Source organism: Cebidichthys violaceus, unplaced genomic scaffold, assembly GCF_023349555.1.
Source record: "Cebidichthys violaceus isolate CVI_PGR_0920_01 unplaced genomic scaffold, fCebVio1.0.p SCAF_22, whole genome shotgun sequence".
NCBI lineage: Eukaryota > Metazoa > Chordata > Actinopteri > Perciformes > Stichaeidae > Cebidichthys > Cebidichthys violaceus.
The window spans coordinates 11,220,297-11,241,364 of NW_027176395.1; the positions used below are offsets into that span (position 1 = coordinate 11,220,297).

General features: G+C 40.3%; 2 protein-coding genes across 3 annotated transcripts; both read left to right on the forward strand.

The window, feature by feature from the left end:
- The first annotated feature begins 7,022 nt into the window (after positions 1 to 7,022).
- Positions 7,023 to 10,374, forward strand: fhl5 (four and a half LIM domains 5). Its single transcript, XM_068717701.1, has 6 exons — positions 7,023 to 7,109; positions 7,308 to 7,488; positions 7,725 to 7,899; positions 9,416 to 9,585; positions 9,735 to 9,921; positions 10,095 to 10,374. The coding sequence occupies exons 2-6, from the start codon at positions 7,327 to 7,329 to the stop codon at positions 10,244 to 10,246; spliced, it is 846 nt and encodes a 281-aa protein (XP_068573802.1). The 5' UTR covers positions 7,023 to 7,109; positions 7,308 to 7,326; the 3' UTR covers positions 10,247 to 10,374.
- Positions 10,375 to 11,426: 1,052 nt separating this feature from the next.
- Positions 11,427 to 18,819, forward strand: si:ch211-266g18.9 (transforming growth factor-beta receptor-associated protein 1). 2 transcript variants are annotated; one of them, XM_068718087.1, is made up of 11 exons: positions 11,427 to 12,194; positions 12,383 to 12,577; positions 12,773 to 12,927; positions 14,838 to 14,920; positions 15,074 to 15,421; positions 15,594 to 15,651; positions 15,734 to 15,877; positions 16,046 to 16,180; positions 16,267 to 16,411; positions 16,487 to 16,908; positions 17,003 to 18,819. In XM_068718087.1, exons 1-11 carry the CDS (start codon positions 11,507 to 11,509, stop codon positions 17,144 to 17,146), a joined length of 2,517 nt encoding a protein of 838 aa, XP_068574188.1. In that variant the 5' UTR covers positions 11,427 to 11,506; the 3' UTR covers positions 17,147 to 18,819. The 2 variants fall into 2 exon arrangements, with proteins under 2 accessions (XP_068574188.1, XP_068574187.1); XM_068718086.1 differs by having other exon boundaries at positions 16,267 to 16,908.
- Positions 18,820 to 21,068: the final 2,249 nt, after the last annotated feature.

Below are 21,068 nucleotides of genomic sequence, written 5' to 3' on the forward strand. Positions count from 1 at the left end.
AATGATGGTAAACCTTTGAAATCTTACACTGAAACCATTTTACCAACAACAGAATCAGTTGTTGCTTGCTACCGTTAAAGGAATAGTCTGACATTTTGGGAAATACATTCGCCTTCTAGTCAAGAGTTAGATGAGAAGCTTGACACCACTCTTATCAAGTTTGCTTGACAATGGTATTAATCTTCTCATCAAATTCAAAACTAATGAGTCAGGTCAATTAGCAAAATGTTCTTTAAATTTGAGTATTTCTGTCTTTTTACATCAATTATGTGAAGGTTTGACTTCTTCCGTTTACACTAAGTTAGTTGCTCTTAAACATTTTATATGATGCCATCTAACCTAATAGAGTATTCTTGCATCCATATCAAATATAATTTCCACAGATGTTGCCCACACCGTTCTCCAGTGCCATGTAATGCAGGCAGAGGTATAAATAGCTATCCAAAAGCCTTGATAAGTGATTGATGAGAGAGAGGAGAGTGTGTTGTGTTGGTTACACCTCAATCCTCTGGTTGTTGTTAGTTACCCCATATCCTCGCTAGCACTCTGGTATTTGCAGTCATCTCCTCCACCACACAAAGATGACGCATCTTTGTTAACTGCCTCAGCTCAACACTGCGGGTCAACGGGTGTGACAAATGTGTCTGTTGGCGGGATCAGCAGCGTAAATAATCCATTGATGTCAGTTTGGGATTAATGTGAAAGTTCAGGTGGGATTGTACATCCAGTTTTCGGAACTTAAGACAGTGTCACAGACGTTGTAATGTCAAAGGTGTGTCTTGTAGGGACAGACCCACACTAAATAATAAACGGACACTGCAGCTCCCCTTAGCTCAACAAGGCTATAGATAGCTTGTCAAGCTATGCAAGGGCATTAACCACCAAAGATTGCAAAGGCAACCTAAATTGACTTTGATAAATGTTGACAGACCTCCAGATCTGTGTGCTATTAGTGAGTGGGTAGAATACTAGAGCAAGTGTCTTGCTATTTAGTGGTCATATACAGTTGTGGTCAAAAGTTTACATACACTTGTAAAGAACATAATGTCATGGCTCCCTTGAGTTTCCCCGTTATTTCTACAACTCTGATTTTTCTCTGATAGAGTGATTGGAACAGATACTTCTTTGTCACAAAAAACATTCATGAAGTTTGGTTCTTTCATGACTTTATTATGGGTTAACAGAAAAAGTGAGCAAATCTGCTGGGTCAAAAATATACATACAGCAGTGCTAATATTTGGTTACATGTCCCTTGGCCATTTTCACTTCAATTAGGCGCTTTTGGTAGCCATCCACAAGCTTCTGGCAAGCTTCTCGTTGAATCTTTGACCACTCCTCTTGACAGAATTGGTGCAGTTCAGTTAAATTTGATGGCTTTCTGACATGGACTTGTTTCTTCAGCATTGTCCACATGTTCTCAATGGGATTTAAGTCAGGACTTTGGGAAGGCCATTCTAAAACCCTAATTCTAGCCTGATTTAGCCATTCCATTACCACTTTTGATGTGCGTTTGGGGTCATTGTCCTGTCGGAACACCCAACTGCGCCCAAGACCCAACCTTCGGGCTGATGATTTTAGGTTATCTTGAAGAATTTGAAGGTAATCCTCCTTCTTCATTATCCCATTTACTCTCTGTAAAGCACCAGTTCCATTGGCAGCAAAACAGCCCCACAGCATAATACTACCACCACCGTGCTTGACGGTAGGCATGGTGTTCTTAGGGTTAAAGGCCTCACCTTTTCTCCTCCAAACATATTGCTGGGCATTGTGGCCAAACAGCTCGATTTTTGTTTCGTCTGACCACAGAACTTTCCTCCAGAAGGTCTTATTTTTGTCCATGTGATCAGCAGCAAACTTCAGTCGAGCCTTAAGGTGCCGCTTTTGGAGCAAGGACTTCCTTCTTGCACGGCAGCCTCTCAGTCCATGGAGATGCAAAACACGCTTGACTGTGGACACTGACACCTGTGTTCCAGCAGCTTCTAATTCTTGGCAGATCTGCTTTTTGGTGGTTCTCGGTTGACTCTTCACCCTCCTGACCAATTTTCTCTCAGCAGCAGGTGATAGCTTGTGTTTTCTTCCTGATCGTGGCAGTGACAAAACAGTGCCATGCACTTTATACTTACAAACAATCGTTTGCACTGTTGCTCTTGGGACCTGCAGCTGCTTTGAAATGGCTCCAAGTGACTTTCCTGACTTGTTCAAGTCAACGATTCGCTTTTTCAGATCCATGCTGAGCTCCTTTGACTTTCCCATTGTAGCGTTTGTGGGCGTTTGTATCCAATGAGCCCTATTTAAATGGCCTCAGAGAAGTCACCAGCTGTAGTCACTCATAATCACTCACAAGAAGTTAAGAGGCCATGCTATGAAGCTCATTTCATTGACAAAACTTTCTAAGTCACCAAAATTGCTAATTCATGTTGCTGTATGTATATTTTTGACCCAGCAGATTTTGTCACTTTTTCTGTTAACCCATAATAAAGTCATGAAAGAACCAAACTTCATGAATGTTTTTTTGTGACAAAGAAGTATCTGTTCCAATCACTCTATCAGAGAAAAATCAGAGTTGTAGAAATAACTGGAAACTCAAGAGAGCCATGACATTATGTTCTTTACAAGTGTATGTAAACTTTTGACCACAACTGTATATATATATATATATATATATATATATATATATATATATATATATATATATATATATACATTTGGTTAAGAAACCTAACATTTAACGTTATACCAGCGAGAAATTACGAGTATACAAGTCACTAGATGCTTAGGGTACAACTATGTTGTCTGATCGTGTACAGAATGTACAATACAATGACATAGGCTCAGAGTTTTGAGTTTATCGAGTTTTAAATTGGGTACTACAAACAGACGCATTTTTGATCAGTCCAGTAGTAGTCAACACATCAACAGCTTGCAGTCATTGGTATTTTGGTTTAACGAGCTGACTCTCAGCTGTATCTGTTCTGGTTGCTCGTAGTGACGGCAACTTTTGAAAACAACAGAATATGTGGGTGTCGTCATAGAAGCCTTCAATCAATTTTAAATACATACCCATCTGTGCCAACCATCTAAGTAATTAACGAGCAACCACAGACGCAATCGACTGAAAGTCACCAGTTAACACAGCAACTTGCTAAACTGAAACACCTTGGTCTGAAACGGTCGGGATTCTGTTGGAATTCTGTAGAACTTGAGTCCGCTGTTGGAAAAATCTAAAGAGTTTTTGTACTTCCGATTCGCATTTCTTGAAGTCAATGGTTTTCGAAGGTCTGTGGTTAACACAAGTTTAATGGAAAAATCCCATTCGATTTTTGTCGAGGCAACCAGTGTAATGCGAACTTCCAGGGTTGGATTGCAGAAATACTTCATCTCTGCAGCACTCTATGAATGCTAATGTTGCTCTATGTCTACTGGATGTGTAAATAGGCAAATGTTTGCAAACGTATGAATTCTCCATCAGCTTAAAAGATGAAAATAATGTGTGTCAGTGCTGTGATCACAATTTCTGCTGCACCCAAGTGACCAACATGTCACTTATTGCAGCTTTCAGACACAACATATTCTCCCTCCAATAATGCCAGAAAAAAATCCCATTTATTTTCTTTGTCATTTAAATGTTTTGAATTGAAACAGATCAGTAAATGAGGCAGGTTAGATTACTTCCATGCCAATGACTGCTGGGCATTTTGGATCTACCTAATAATCTGGAACATTTACATTGAACTTGTTTATTTATGCTGCACTATTGAAGTGTTTCAGTTTAAGGCACTGAGGATTATGTTATTTCTGGGAAAGTGTCTTTGAAAAGTATGGAACAAAGGAAGTATTTTTGGGCTCTGAAGATTTAGATTTGTCCTGTAGTAGATATGTTAGTTTTTAGATTTCTGCTAGCTCTGTTTTGCAGGCTGTGAATAATTAATCAACATTCTAGGTATGTATTTCTTTTATAGGTGACTTATTAGGTATGTTTTGTCCTCTGACTTGCTGCTGCTGGCGCCCAAAGGTAATCAGCATGTAATCAGCAGCTTCGTCTACACACAGCTAATCCAAACACCACAAAATCTGTGGGCTGGGAGGAGACGATGGATCGCACTGGAGAGCATTTTAATGGGTTGTGCATTCCTAGGAGTAGACAACTTTTTCTTCTTTTTAGCAGCAGAGATCATATGTCTGGGTATGTGACAGGTCTTGTCACCCACTCATACCATGACTCATTTTGGTGAGAACTGGGGAGGGGTGGGGGGGCAGGAGTCGGTGGAGGCTCACAGGGCCTCCCTGAAGGGGTGTAAGGTTTTGTGAGATTGTAGCCTTAGTAGATTGTATCTCCTCGCCCCCTGGCAACCCCCTATGTGGCTATCCTGTTCGGATGAAAAAGCTGCGTTGAAAGCGAGCTCTCCACGTTGCAGTAGAGTGCAGAGGCCTGCTCAAAAGGCCAGGTTTGTGTGAGTCCTCTCATTAACTACAAGAGCCACCCCTCATCTCAACCTAATGGATCCCACTTATGCTGTCATCACCATGCCAACCAGCTGTCAACTCTGGTGCAGCAAGGCTTTTGTGCTTCAGAGAGATGCAACTGTGTCGTGTTGATCTGTCTCAGTCTACAACAAGTCACCACCTCAAAGGAGCCACCAAAGTGAAATGCTTCTCTTCTTCTCTGAGATCATTTGATTAAGAGGGGGAAAAAACAGCCACTGGCACCTTATTGTAAAGACTGAATACGTTAAGATGGGAGGACACCGGAGTCCAGGTCAAATAAAGGTCTATTTATTGGGGCTCGACAGGCCGCATACGAAATCTGTTGGCAGCTGCTCACTAGTTGACTTCAGAGGATTAAGCAGGCAAAAAGGAATATGCTAGATCAGCAAGCTTTTTGCTCCGCAGAGTTGGCACTGTGTGGTGTAGAAGTTAATAATCCGAGGGAGACAAAGACCAGCACCTGTTATCTATCAGATGCAAATCTGCGCAGTTATAATAACATTACAAACACGCATGCACCAATACATATTAACACTGACAAAGACAATGTACAATAATCTCTTTTTTAATATCCAGGGAATAATGCCCTCTCTTGACATGTAATTTATTTTTCATGACTTTCGTATTATATTGATATACTCGAAGAGATGAGAGATTTTGCTTGCTGGTGAATATAGGTCACATCCACCCCTGGTTCGGTGTAACACGATGACAGACATAGTGTGCATCAGCCACCAATGCAACAAAGATTAGAAGCTTTTTAAGAGGCAATAACTATATTTGCCCAACAGTTGGTTCTGGGTTTATTTAAGGTCTGCATGGCTTCGAGATTTGCATCCGCTGATCTGGACACCAGCAGGGAGCAAGGGTACAATACAGTGATAATTTAATCCAGAGCAGCAGATGACTCTCTGTAATCCGGCGGATCCACCTATTTACATACAAGTAAAACCTGAAGGATGGAATGACTTAAAAATCTGAAATATTTCCAGCACCTGAATTCCTGACCTGTTATTTTGTGCTGAAAGCCTTTCATAACACGCAGCTTGTAGGTACAAAATAACAGTCTTACATTATTCCTCAGAGGTTTGTAGATACCACCTACATACAATGCAGGCCTCTGTTACAACATCATCTGCTGATCTAAAAATGGATTACATTTTATATATTCACAAGAGGTGAATTACTTGACAAGGAGTTGCACTGAAGTTAATGTAGAGAAAAGACAGAGTTCATCTAGACAGAGTTGCATTTCTCTCAGCCTCATCCCTGTCACTGACCTTCCTGTGTGTGTATACGAGGGATTAGGCCTGTGGTGGTATCCTCGGGCTATTTTTATGAAGATGTCCACCCCCTGATCCTTTTGGAAAACTGATATGAGCACATGTTCCAAGATTCACTTGTAATTAGTCGACTGTCAGTCGAAGATGCAGAAGAACTGGGATACTTTTTACTGTGGAAAAGGAAGATTTATGTTTCAGGCATAATTTTTGACACTTAAAACAATGCATTTACTTGATATTGGTGACTGGTCCAAACATACATGCTGATAAATCAGAGGAATTTGGCTGTAATGATCTGCACAATGCTAACTGGGTCAATATAGCACCAACGTAATAACTTTACACACAAGATAAGGGGTTGTTTTGACCCAGTCTTATTTTTAACATTAATGTTATTTACCCAATGTTCCTGGGTGTGCTTGTCGTGTCTAAAGTTGGGTCAAAATAACCATATATTAATTAAAATAAAATAAAAATAACAGTGGGTGAAAACAATCAATTGGTACAGATTTACGTTTGTGCACTATAATGCCCAACCTATATAGGCCAGTTCTTTTTTTATTGTTTGTATTATCTCTTGTTCCAAAGCAACACACACTATATGTGTTCTTAATGAAGTGACAAGAGTATCGTTATCAGCAATATGCTGATAACGATACTCGTTGGTCACCATCAAACTGTAATTTCTGCTGCTCCTCCTTTCGTTTGCTGTGGATGGACTGGACATCCCCCTTGAAGTGCTGCCAAGGCTCTCTCAATAGCTTCTGAGAGGTCCTGGCAATATATAGTTCAGTACCTGGCAACCACAAAGCTCCCAGCGCCTACTTCTCAAAAGCCATCCGCAACTGCTTGTGTGTGTGGCAGGCACAGATGAAGTGTGTCCAGACACGTGACAGAATACAAATGGCCAGCTCTCTCTTCTGTGGCACCAATATCCAGACTAATATTAGTGTGCCAATAACAAATATATTGTGTGTAGTGAAACAAACATTTGGGCACTGACATTAGTTCCATTGTAGGTTGTCATGTTTCCAAAACAATAATCTATCTTCTGGTCTTAAAATTACTCATTACTTTTACACATAAAAAGGAATAAAGCAACAATGATTATATCAGTTCAAAAGCTCAGCGATCTGTGCACCCTTAAAAGGTGCAGAATGATGCAGTAGAGCATGTCCATTCTCCCCAGAGATTACTGCTAATAAGAGGGCCAGTATTTATAGAAGATCCCCCCCAGTGGATACCTCTAATCCTGCCTCACCCCTTTTCATCCCTGTGCCTGTACCGCTCGCTTTCTGCAGACCCCAGCTCCAGCCTTACCCTCACCCCATATCAACTGAGGTAGAGACTTCTTTAATACAACACTGCTTTTTTCAGATTATTTTGTAAAAGAGGGGGAAAGATTGCTTGGCCTCTTTAATTGACGATTTGCTTGACGAGAGGGGGACGAAATTGCTTGGACTATTACAGAGCTCTTTTCCTCTTTCCTATTCTTCTTTATGGTCCAATTTTCCTCCTTCTGCTCTCTTTGACCTTCAGTTAAGAAAACCAAACAACAATGTCCACCAGCGAGCGATTTGACTGCCATTACTGCAAAGAGTCCCTGCTGGGGAAGAAGTACATAATGAAAGAGGACAAGCAGTACTGCACTAAGTGCTATGAGAACCTGTTCGCAAACAGCTGTGAGGGCTGCTCTTTAGCAATTGGCTGCAACTGCAAGGTAAGGAAGCACCAATATTATCCTGAGAGTAATTGCTTTTATGTCAGGAACTTTTAAAAACAGAAGGCAAGTTATATGTATTTATTTCATGATCTAAAAATGAGAAACATTTTGATGTATTTTGTTCCCATTTTGACTTTTTAAAAACACCAATCAGTCACATGCACATTCTAAATAGATGTCATATTTTACATAAAATTCACACGTGCAATAAATGCTGTGTTAAATATCCACAGGACATGTCTTACAAAGATCGCCACTGGCACGAGGAGTGTTTCAAGTGTGCAAAGTGCAGCCGCTCTTTGGTGGAAAAGGCCTTTGCCGCCAAGGATGATTTGTTACTTTGCACTGAATGCTACGCCCACGGTTATTCCTCCAAGTGCACCACCTGCAACAAAACCGTCATGCCAGGTATGATAGGTTGGGATGATGATGGCGATGAATCGGCATCACCTTAAATCTATTTCACAATACATTGCCACATTTACATTCCACACATTGAATGTAATAATCACATAAAGAGAGAAAAAAAGCATTGATCTATTTTTGAGATCGAAAGTAAATTTTTATCCTTGAAAATAGTGGCTGACTTTTCTTGACAAGGTAAATTTTGTCCTGACGCACCGGATGGTTTGTTTAAACAGAACCATCTGAGAGGCCGTCATTGAAAATGATTTGGAAAAGGTCGGGTACTTTAAAAAAATACATGGCAAGTGATTGGATGAGCCATCTGTCAATGAAACTTGCAAAAACGTCCTTTCCATCAAGAAAAGCATTTAGTGCTGGAGAAATACTCTCCTGTTCTGATACAACTGATGCTTTTGCAGCTAAGGTAAATTGTTGGAGCTGCCATCGTCGCCTCCCTGTGCCATCGTGTAACACAGGGGATGCTTATTGGTCCGGTCATTGGATGGCCGGACATTAATTGAAGCCTGACAAGATGGATTTTTGCTGGATGCTTGTATGATCTTATGATCTTGTGATCTTGTGATCTCGTGATCTCGTGATCTCGTGATCTTGTGTTATCACAAGAATCCAGCCGCTTAGTATCTGTTCTGGACTTCCACCAGAAGTCCCTGAACTTCATTTTTTTACTTACCGTTTGTCCTAATTAAATAAGTAAAACTCTTAGTACGGTAAAGATAAGGCAACAGTCAGCAGCAGTTAGCTTAGCTCAGCACAAAGACTGGAAACAAGGGGAAACAGCTAGCTTGGCTCTGTTGAATGGTAACAAAATCTGCATATCAGCACCTCTAAAGCACCCTAATTAATTTTCATATTTCCAAAAATAGCAAACTATTTCTTTAATTATAGTAGGACTAGTTAATGATTGTGGACTTTAGGACTAGACTGTGAGCTGATTGGTTGGTTAAACCTCTGATCAGACATAATTGGTTATTGTTGCTATTCTCGATTTCTTTATATAGCAATTGGGCAATTTATTTAAATTTGGGATGTAATTTCAGTGGATATGGGTTGGTAAATGATCCATATCAGTAATCCAATAATTATAAAAAAAAAATGTGTCATGCAAAGGTGATGATAACAGTTGTAAGTTTTACAAAAAAGAAAACAATTCCAAAAGTTGAGAATGAAAATATATTCTTGACCTTGGAAATAGTAGTTGACAAAACAATCTCATCGAAATCATATCATAGGATCTTTGTTTAGCTGTCATAAAGTTGTAGATGTTGAAATTTAAAATGTTGTGAGCATTTTAAGGAATTTTTCATCCATGTTGGCTTAAAGGTTTGCGTGAAAATGCAAAAGTGAGGAAAAGACACATAAACATTTAAAACACTATACAGCGACACAATTTCTTCCTTGTCTCCGCCCTACATATAAAGCAGGACTATTTTAGGCCGCAGTGTGTTTCTATCATAGAGGTACCATATGCTGACTAAGCTGCTCTCGTCCCCTGTGCCAGGATCCCGCAAAATGGAATACAAGGGGAACAGCTGGCATGAGACCTGCTTCCTCTGCCACCGCTGCCAGCAGCCAATGGGAACCAAGTCCTTCATCCCAAAAGACGCCGGCTACTTCTGTGTGCCTTGCTTCGAGAAGCAATTTGCCTACCAGTGCTGTGCTTGTAAGAAGGTAGGGTTACAGCTAAGTGTTTTATATGCAGTAAATCCCCCTGACTCAGGTGTTACTAATAATACTAGTAATATTACTCACGCCGCATAGTAAGAGGAATGTTTCTCTTTCTTTTACTCTCACTTTCACTGGACGTGTGTTATCTCGAGGCCATCACAACAGGTGGAGTAACCTACCAAGACAAGCCCTGGCACCGTGAGTGCTTCCTATGCATCAGCTGCAGAAAGCAGCTTTCGGGTCAGCGCTTCACCTCAAAGGAAAACTACCCCTACTGCCTTGAATGCTTCAGCAACCTGTATGCAAAGAAGTGTGTGGGCTGCACTAAGCCAATCACCAGTGAGTCCCTTGCTGTGCTTGTGTTTTCATTCACTCTGTGACATGCAGTTCTCCTGCTCTAATTCAAGGCCTTTATTGGCATTTGTGTTGGACCTGTCAGATTAACAAGGTGAAGATTTTGCATTAACCTATCTTATTATGGAAATACATGGATCTTTGTTTGCTGTGTGCAGGTCTGGCAGGGGCCAAGTACATCTCTTTTGAGGAACGCCAGTGGCACAGCGAGTGTTTCACCTGCATTCAGTGCTCCGTATCACTGGTTGGACGCGGCTTCCTCACCCAGCGCGACAGCATCATGTGCACCGACTGCGGCAGAGAGAAGTGAACTTTCCATGAAGGAATCAAAGGTTTATCCCAATAACAAAGAGTGCTCCTGTTCTGATACAGATATTGTGTATCCATGGAAATTTGTACTTTGCATGCCTGGCACATAAACAAACTCTGAATGTCAAATGCTTATTTTGGTGTTGTAAATGACCATTAGCTCTCTCACAATGCCCACACACAAAAAACCGTGATGTTTTCATAAAGATAAGCATGAATCTTTAAAGTTAGGACGCCTTTGTTCCTCACACATTTTTGACAAGGATAAAATTATGTGGTAATTTATTATTATTATTATTATTATTATTATTATTATTATTATTATTATTTTATCACTATAATATTATCAATTAATGGATTAACATCAGAGTTAGGATTTTACACTTTATTTTCTCTTATATGACAGTAAACTGTCTGTTAGACAGATAACAACAAAAAACATTTTGGAGATGTCACTTTTTTCACTGTTTTCTGACATTATGGACAAAATGATGACTGGATTAATCAATATAACAATAATAATTGTTAATGCATGCATGAGTTATGCTTCTCTCATATGAAATACTTGAAGGTTGTTCAAATAAAGATCTTTATATATCGTGCTAAAATGGAAATCATTCTAGGCTAGCTGTTGCTCATCATAATATGTCTTATTCTGCTCCAAGAAGTGGAGAGTCTACTTTCAGTTTAGGGCAGACACAAAGTTCAGCGTAACAAATATAGCTGTGATGGTGGGTTTGAAATCCACATCTTTTTATGACCATCACCATTTAGACAATCATTGCTGTAAAATCAACTTCTGTTGCCTCTTGACCTTGTCACACCCAACTCACGTTGTAAACAAACTGAGCGTGACCATATATGCCTTGATCAGCAGATAACTTGCTCTTCTACTTGTCCATTATCTAACCAAAGTAGAATACAAGCGACTGTAAATGTGAGCATCTCAAAATATCTGTCCTTACTTTACTTCCTTCATACTTATGACACTTGTTAAAGTTGTTTTTCTTGGTGAGGCCACTGGATGAGTTGTGTAAGTGTCCTCACATGCTACGATGAGTGGTGCAAAAATGCTGACATAGATTTCCTGACAGGATATAGTCACATGGGGAGGTGAAACTACTTCACAAACTTGTGAAGAAATCGGAGAGGAAAGTAGAACTGCAGAGAGGTAGGGACGTCTCATTTGTCAAATTTCACAGAAGATCTGTAGCTTTAATTTAAGCAGATACAATTTGTATTTTTACCTTACATATCTGCAATGGCTTTTAGAGCATTTACACACACACACGTCTATGAAAAGCAATCAGCCTCAAAAGAAAAGGACAAATCCAGCATCCAGTGCATTGAGTGCTATGACCGAAATGTGTATATAGGGACCAAAGAGGCAACAGTCCTGCATCTCATGCTTCCCAGTGGCACAGATAGAGACCTGATTCCAGGCCAGAGCAAAATCAGAGAGTGTAGGGTGAGAAAACTAGGCTCAAGCAACCAAGTAGCCCAACTGAGGGTAGTCCCACTTTTCAACCATCTGCTGGTCCTGTGGGACCGGAGCGTTACTGCCCTCAACATGTTCTCCTTAGAGCCTGTTCCCGCCCTCAAGAAGATCCAGCATGTGTATTTGTTCGAGGTGTGCGACTCATTGCTCTCAGCCCAGGCAGAATGTGTGGAGATGGTGACTTCATCCAGCCGCAGGAAGGTGATCCGGATCCACATGGTGGGAGTGGACAGGTGGGACGTTGTAAAAGAAATCCCTCTGCTCCAGGACCCTGTGGCCTTGGCAGTGGATGGTGCCTGTGTGTGTGTAGGTACCAGCGACAGGTATCTCCTCTGTGATATTCAGACTGGGAGCAGTGATGAGCTTTTTCCTCACAATCACAGCAGACAACGTGTCATTGTAACCTCAATGGGACGAGGGGAATTTCTCCTGAACGGGCCTGAATCTTTGGGTAAGAGCTGTCTAAATGGTAAAACTTGTTTTACAGACTGTCAAGCACAGACATCGTCCTGATACATTGTATGCTTCCTTTCAAAAGCAGCTATACAGTTAATCATCTCATACCACTCCCCCATATACCCATGTTGCCAGAGGATATTTGTTTTGCCAAGATATCATTACTCCGTCCTCATCCCTCAGGCATGTTTGTGATGAAGACAGGGATATGCCAGCGCCCTCCCCTGCAGTGGCCTCAGGAGGTGCTGGCAGCCGGAGTATGTTTCCCTTACATCCTAACCCTGCAGCCCCAAGTGCTGTCTGTCTACAGCATGGTAGATCAGCAGTGCAAACAGAGTGTGAGTCTCAGCGGAGCGAAGGGTCTGCTCTCCACATCAGGTAAACCAGTCAACATCAATTCGTCACCTAATCCCGCCAGATTTCAGACCAAACGGCTGTCAAATTGTGGTTTTGTTTTTAAAGATGTTGCTGTGTCTGTCTCAGTTTGCACTGATTCAGTCAATCATTCTTACACCTACTGTTCTTACTCGCTGAAACAGTGTTTCTGAAAACCCAAAACAAATCTCCCCTCAGATGGTGTGTTAGTGTTCACAGAGAGAGACATTTTCAGCCTGCGTCTGGTGCCACTCAAAGAGCAGATCGAGGCACTTGTAAGGCATGAGAGGTTTGAGGAGGCCTTATTGCTGTTGGATGGAGTTCAAGGCCATCGTCCACTTGACTCATACAAGGTGAAATTTAATTTGTCGACACTTACACATGCTTATTTTTAGGTTTAACATTCTTCTTCTCAAGGGTTACAAAACAATTCCTGAGGATAGCTAAATGACAAAGAAAAATGTATAGTATTTCTCCTTTACCTTAATTGTGAAAAGATGCTTTATCTGTCTATTTTGTCAATTGAGGTAAAACCAGAATCTGCCTTTTTTAACAGCTGTTTTACCATATGAAATTACTATGCCACAGAAATCTGAAAAATCTGAAAAATACTTTGAGTGCTTTGAGAGATGCAAATCTTAGCATGCTAACCAGGCGGCTACCTCCAGCTCTGAAAAATTAAGCCAATGCGGAAGTGCTTTAAACTTGTATTCTTTCTAATGGCCACCAGGGGGCGACTCCTGACAGGTTCTTACCATGGCTTCATTTTGGTTGCCTAAAAATTCAGCATTTGATTGTACTACCTCCACCCTCTCTTGGCACTTTTGGTAGCAAAAAAGAAGATGGTGTCAACCAAAAACCAAGATTGCTATAGCAAAAATGCCTGAATAGTCAGTGGCATCACTGTGATTATGTCCACTTCTTATTTACAGTCCATGAGGCTAATATGCTCAAAATGACAATGCTAACATGCTGATGCTAAAACAGGCACATGTTTACCATGTTCATCCATCTTAGTTTAGTTTTAGCCTGCTAACATTGGCTAATTAGCACTAAACAAAAAGTGCCACTGAGGCTGATGGGAATGTTACTTTAACAGTTTATAGAGACATTCAATGTTTTGACCTGGTGATTGCGCTGGATGAAAAGTCAGTGATCAGTGAGATTTCATTGCACCCCATTTAATAGTTGTTGAAACATTTGAACACAAATCTTGACGGGATTTGTTACGGGACAACCAAAGACACTAGCATAACTGTGCTGGCAACCATGATAGTCTGTCTGTTGTAAGGTTTGGTCCAATCCATGTCTTAGATGTAAAATTATTTCAAAGGATAAGTGAAAAATCTGACCTGCTGGTGGCGCAAGAGAAAGAGTCAGAGAATTACAAAAGTCAGATGGATTTATCCTCTGGGGAAGATGAATGTCTGCACCAACTATAATGGTAGTCCATCCAATAGTTATTGAGATATTTCAGTCTGGATGAAAATTTCAGTGTTGCGCCATATTAATAAGGTAGCAGCTATAAATCATAAAAAGTAGCATAGACAAACTAGTCTTGCTACAAGCTAACTAGCCAAGCTTGGATTCCTTTTATATTGTCCAAACACAGAGTACAGGTTGACAAATACATTTTTTCTTTTTGGGGAATATTCATCCTAAAAAAAATCATTAAATGCAGGTTTTACAATGTACATAGCTGTCACACACTTTAGCTCAGAAGCCTTTAAACTTAAAACCCTTTTTCTCAACTTCTCTTTTCCTGTATTGTCTTCCTTTGTAAGGCAACATTCAGTGCTGCAATAATTTTAACGTTTTATAGATTCATATGTGTAGATAATATGCATGCAGTACAACCCCATCTGGCATTGCATCAGAGTGTTTGAATTTAATATTTCATCACTGTAGAACAGATTGAAGCAGGCTGTCGAGACGTAGATGGACTACATTGTTGCAAGCTTGTAGGTGTATTCCAGTTAGATGAATGCAACTGAGGACAGCAGATGGTGTCTGAGATTTAGTGTAATCTGTGCTACATCTCAGGTTACAGGTTAGAGGTGATGGTGTTAGAACTTACACGATGAGTTACTCCTTAAAATTTGTCTGGTTTTGTGTATATCTAATATTAAAGTAACATGTTGCCCTTGAGATTTAAGGATAGTCACAGTCTTCTGCCTCAATGATTTAGGCTCACATATTGGTGCTTTTAAATATGTTCACCCATTGCGTGCCTGGTTTTAAGATTTTTTTTCTTTACTGGCAGGAGCTGCAGAAGGCCATCACTTGCCTCGCTGGATTTGTTCATTTTTACCAGGAGGGTTTTTCTGAGGCCAGGGAGCTATTCATGTGAGAGTAAAACCCCTTTCACGACACCCTAAATTCAAGGCTAAATCGCAGCACGCTGTACACTAATAGGGACATTTTGTGAATAGTGGGTATTTTCTGCTGAATTCTACAGTAAGTCTAACACAAATCAATGCTCATTACCCACTTAAATAGTTCGGGTGAGCTGGACCCCAGAGAAATCATCCGCCTCTACCCTGACTACCAGTCGTGTCTCAGCAACGAATTTCAATCCCAGCTTGATCAACTGAACAAGGGCAGGGATCTCCAGGTGCTTTGCCAAGACGACAGGAACACATTTCATCATTACCTGGCCTTCCTGGGAGATTTCCTCAGAGCAGTAAGGGGGACGGAGCAAGGCTTGAAGTGCAGTAAGGAGGTGGACTACGCCCTCCTGAGGCTGTACGTAGAACTGGGAGACACTGAAAATCTGCAGCAGCTTGTGGTATCTCCCAATGTGTGCAGGCTGGACCACTGTCTTCCTGTTTTGGAGCAACACAACAGGTTTAAATGAATTATTATTTGCTGAGTAGGTGATGTGTAGTCACAAATATGGTTTGTTTAAATGCCAGATTATTCTTGAAAGGAAAGGCACCAATTCAATATATGAGATATTTTGTCTAATTTGCTCAATTTTTGATGGACCATTTCCTGTGTGATCTCTCTTTATTTACAGATATTTTGCATTAGGTTCCCTCTATCAAAGCCAAGGAAATCACATTGATGCAATTAAGGTATCAATTCCCAAAAAACTCAAAATATTTATATCGAAACGTGATGTGCAAAAGTCATTTTTTGCCTTTTATATTATTCCAGACTTGGGTAAAAATTGCAGATGGCCTCCACAAAGACCCATCTTGCTCAGATGTATATGGACATATAGTGTGGACCCTCAGTCAACTGCAAGACAGAGATGCTGTGTGGAAATTTGCAGACTGGACTCTTCAAAGAAACCAGGAGGTGCCTTTTTCCCTTCTTCATGCTCTCAACTGCAGAGGGAAGAGTTGAACAATCAAACTATGTGTTGTGGATATAAACACGCAGCAAAATGACACCTACATTGCTTTGATTATAAGAAAATGATTGGTAATGAAATGTCCAGTAACAGTTTTTCTTTATTTAAAAAAGATAGGGGTGCAGATTTTCAACAAGCGTCCACCAGATGATCGATTTGAGACACAAAATGTCCTTGCTCTCATGGAGAAGTACCCACTGGCGTTGCGTTTGCATCTTGAGTTCTTAATCCATGATTTGAACAGTGAGGTAGGCACAGCAGCAGCTACCTAATCTAATATCCCCGGCTCCTTTATTGAATGCACCAAGACATGATTGGTGTAATCTGCCCCCAGGAGGAGAGACATCACAACCGTCTGGCCTTGGCATATGTTACTCAGTCGCTGCGAGAGGAAGAGGAATCAGATTTGAGGAAGACCAGAGGGAAGTTGCAGCAGCTGCTATGGGAATCCAGATTTTATGACGTCTCCACTGTATATGGTGTGTGGGTGCCTTTTGATAAAATATATAATTACTGTATTGTGACTAAATTATATTGCATTATTCTCATTGCAGAGAGAGTCGAGTCAGCAACCTTGCATATAGAGAAAGCCATTCTCCTCGGTAGGACCGGTGGACACTTTCAGGCACTGCAGGTGCTTGTTCACCAGGAGGGAAACCTCCAAGCTGCAGAGGCCTACTGCGGCAGGGCTGCCCAGGGCCGGGACACACAGTTCAGGCAGACGCTGCTGCTCACCCTGCTCCAAATCTACCTGAGCTCCGAGGAGCACAGCAGCGCTGCCGTGGATCTGCTCAACAACAACCCTCGGGTCCTTGCAGCAGAGAAGGTCATCCAGCTCCTGCCTGATTCCTGGTCTGTTCAACTGGTCTCCCAGTTCTTAGTTGGATCCCTTAGAGAAACATTCCACCAGAGGCGAATGACGGAGCTGGAAAAGGCTATGTTACAGGCAGAGCTCATGCGGCACAAGGTCATTTGGGTGAGTTTAATGACATAATGTCCATGAACATTGTGTGTATTCTTGTTTCCTTCGTATTCTTCACCTCGCTGTTTTTGCCCTCTCTCCTCTGCAGATGCAGGCCTCAAAAACAAAGTTCAGACTGAATAAGGGGCAGAAGTGTAAGGTTTGTCAGAGAGAGCTTGCAGAGCCACAGTTTGCCTGTAACCTCACTGGCGAGCTGATGCACACAAGCTGTCCTGTTTTTTCCTCATCGTAAAGACACCAACCGATAAAGCAAATTACTGTATGTTTATGCAAATATGTGCATCTCTGCACTCTTGAGGATGAATTCCTAGCCAGATAAGTATCTGCATCCTACCCGATCATTTTTACACTGGTTCATCTAGACAAACTGTACAAGGATGCAATTCATGGACCTAAGACTAAAAAGAAAAAGAAAATACTTTGTGTAAATAACTGGTTTCAAGATGCAAAAGAGCAAGCAGGGCACTTTTTCAGGGCGGCATGTCTGAGCTATTTCCTAGAGACATTGTAGACAGCAATAGCTATAAAGCGGAGGACACTCAGGGGCATATATTCACTGATCAGACAGTGGTGTTTGACATGGAAACCACCTGTGGTCAATCTGATGACCAAAAGGAATTTCCCCATCTTGCATGGCTGTATATGGTTCATGGTTTCCCCTGACTGTGTATATTTGTCTGTGTAAAGCTGTAAATAGAAAGTCAACAACTGAGAGGTTACACATGAGAGACTTTTTTTATTCAGCTTGCGCATTAATTTATGACCCCCCAAAAAAAACACAATTACAGGTTTAAAAATGAAAAGCAAACAGGTTGTCTTTGCAGTGTATGGAACATGAAATCCGAATAATTTTTTAGCAACGTCAGCCCTATATCATTTAGGTAACATAACAGGCATGTAGGCAAATAATAACACACAAACTCCAGTATGTCCACACAGTCCACACAGTATGAAAATACTATATCATTAACCTCTTAAGCCCTTTCCATAAAAAACACTCATATGCACATTTATGGTCTCCTTTAAAAAGGTAAGATGATAATTAATATGAATCCATTGTAAGTCAACCTATTTATATTAACACTCCACAATAAATGGAGATGCAATAAAGGAAAGAAATAAGATTTTTGTCCTCGCCTACAGCCAAGATCCCAGGGGTAATGATGCTATTTAATATACTATCTTATTTGTTTCTACAACCGGGACTGAACATTTTATGAAAATACAATCAAATACAGCATGGTCTCCTTGTTTTGGCTATGTTTAAAAAAAAAAGTCCCGAAAACATTGAAATAATAACAAACACAATGAATAATGATCAGTATTCATATACAACTGAAGAGTTCCGATAATGGCAGGGGCTACGGTGAGATATGAGATATTTGTCTAAGCAAGTTGAATAGACTTATATAAAGCCAGACTTCCAACCAGTAAAAGTCAGTCAAACTTGACTAAGATGGCTGCTGACAGACTCCTCCCTGGAGTTCTCTGTGACTTCCAGTCAGTTCTAAGCATTACTGTAGAACTTTAAGCTACTAAAAACTGCCGATTTTGGTGAAAAATCAGTGACATATTTTGCTAAGAACATTGGTGTATGTCAATGTGACTGTAAAATGGTTGACTTCTTCCTTTCCCAGTTAATAGTGGACCCTGTGTGTTGCAAGTTGTGTGTTTATGTGCTTTAAAAAGTGTGGAATTTCTAGTTTTGTGCAACTTGATATTAAAATACTTAGTAATAAGAAGTAGTTAATAAAATACACAGTTGATTTTTGGATTCTGAAAGTTGTAGAACCCATGTTTTTAAAACAGTATCACATGCATATTGAACATCTTCCACCGTATATTTTTGTAACTACACCACAGAGGTGAACATAGCTCAGATGACATTAAAGATGTATTTGACTATTTTTTTGTAATTCAGTCATTAAGGCCAACTATAACTTTTTATCCTGATCCTGCATGTTGGGACAAGAGTTAAGGAGGTGCCTTAAGGAGCTGGAAACAGTAACAGTTGTGCATTTGACTGGACTGCTTGCAAGTGTTTAGTGTTTTTGGCCTGAGGTGAGTGACTAATTGCAGTGTAGATAAAAAGTGAATTATGAGCATGTTGGAGGAGATTATCTCTTTGTGATGTCCTTGCTAAGATTTTTTCAGTTTTTTTATTCTCATGAGGTTTTTGTTGGACTTTTTCATTGTTCCCACTGACAGTTGTTCACATTTAATCTTTCATAGTGTGGGTGTTATAGCTTGCAGCCCTTTGTGAGTGTAACTAGGATTTTTCATTTGGAGTGTATATATTTAACCTCTGACTCATATAAATAAACGGACTCATATCCCAGAAAACCCAAGAAAACCACATTCCTAGCCTTTCGCTTTTATGTGGTTGCGTGAAAAATTACCACGTCCACTCTTCCATATCTTCTCCTTGTAATTTTGATAATCTATGCATTTTATTTTGATCTAGCGTTAAGTCATTGTAAGCACTCCTGGATAAACAGCTGAAATGTATCAGTGCAGAGAAAAACACAAAGCATCAACTTCTTTGTGACTTGAGATGTGAGGAGCCTCACGGTTTATATGGACTGACTATAAGGGCTGCTGCTCTGTAATTGGCTGATCTTTGGGCTGTGCCTGATGACCAGTGACCACTGGGTGGACCCGAGGCCAGGATTATGTCCTCTCCTTTCCTCTCACGGACATCCTCATGGAGCATTAATGTTGTTTGGTACATTTGCGGTTATGCTGTGCCTCAAACATGTTTTTCTCATCTTTGATGTTGACCAACAACCATAAGCAACCAAAAGGTAAAAATATACAGACACAAGTACAAACACACCTTCTTCTACCTAAATTAAGAAACCAATTTGGTGCATTTAAATTCTATATATATGATCTACTTTTCTTACTTGATGCACTTGGATCCCCCTCTCAATGTATAAGAACTTCATACATGTAGCTCATGTTCATGTGAATGTAACACTCTTGTAATCTGGAGTTCAGTGCATGAATAGGCGGGGGCTCTGGGTCACTGTAGGGTACTCTGGGTCACTGCAGGGTGCTCTAGGTCACTGCAGGGTGCTCTGGGGTTCCGGCTAGATGGATATTTTACACATGAGAGGAAATGGATTGGATGCACTAAAGAACAGTTATGAAACAAAGTATGGTGGGTTATCCAGACATTGGTCTCCTATTATAAATACCCATGCCACCACAGAGGGAAAACAAGAACATTTTCTTCTTGTGCTTTTCTAAATTTAAGACAAAATGTCGACTGTCTGGACTGTAGGATAATTGTTTACATGCTAACATAGTTTTGTTTTATATGGACCAAGAAAGTAATGATGAGCTGCATAGGAAACTTTTTGCCTATGCTATAGAAAATGGTTCATCCTTATGCTCTGTGTGGGGTCCTGGAGACCCCAAAAACTTGAAAGAAAATCATATTTAACATTGTTTTATCGGTTTTGTAGTTCATGGCTATTCCTAATTTAATGAAAATTGCTAATGAACATGATTTTTAACTCAGAAAATTATGCATTACTTCTGTTTGGGCTCCAGCTGTATAACTTTGTTAAATACATATCTCTATACCTGCGACTGCATGGTTCTCACAGTATTTTTAATGCAACTTTAGCCTCCTGAATTGTAATAATTGTGTTTTATGTTTGCGTATTTTATCACCTTCATCAAATGTGCAGGGTGACTATGTGACAAAGCAGGGAAAGTCTTACTTCTCTACTTTTCTTCACATTAGGTTTTAATAAGATAAGAAAAAAAGAGAAAGATATTCAAAAGAACCAATGTTTGATTTGCAATAGAAGACAGGTCTGTGGGACCCTAAAAGGGAATGTCAACAACATACAATGGTTAAAACGTGCTGGTTTAATATTCAATACCTTTAAGTTCATTATTTGTTTAACATCATAAAAATACATGAAGATATATATTCCACGTGTTGGCACCAAGTCTAAAAAAGACTATGAAGGAAATACTGTCTCAGGATTATGGAAATTGCATCAGGTATCGAACTAAATAAAGCCTACGGGAAAAATGAATACACAATGCTTCTCTGTGTATCATCATATTTATGGTCAAAGCCACAAATTACGGTATCATATCCCTTATGACGCATTTTTCAGTCTCTTAGTGGTTGC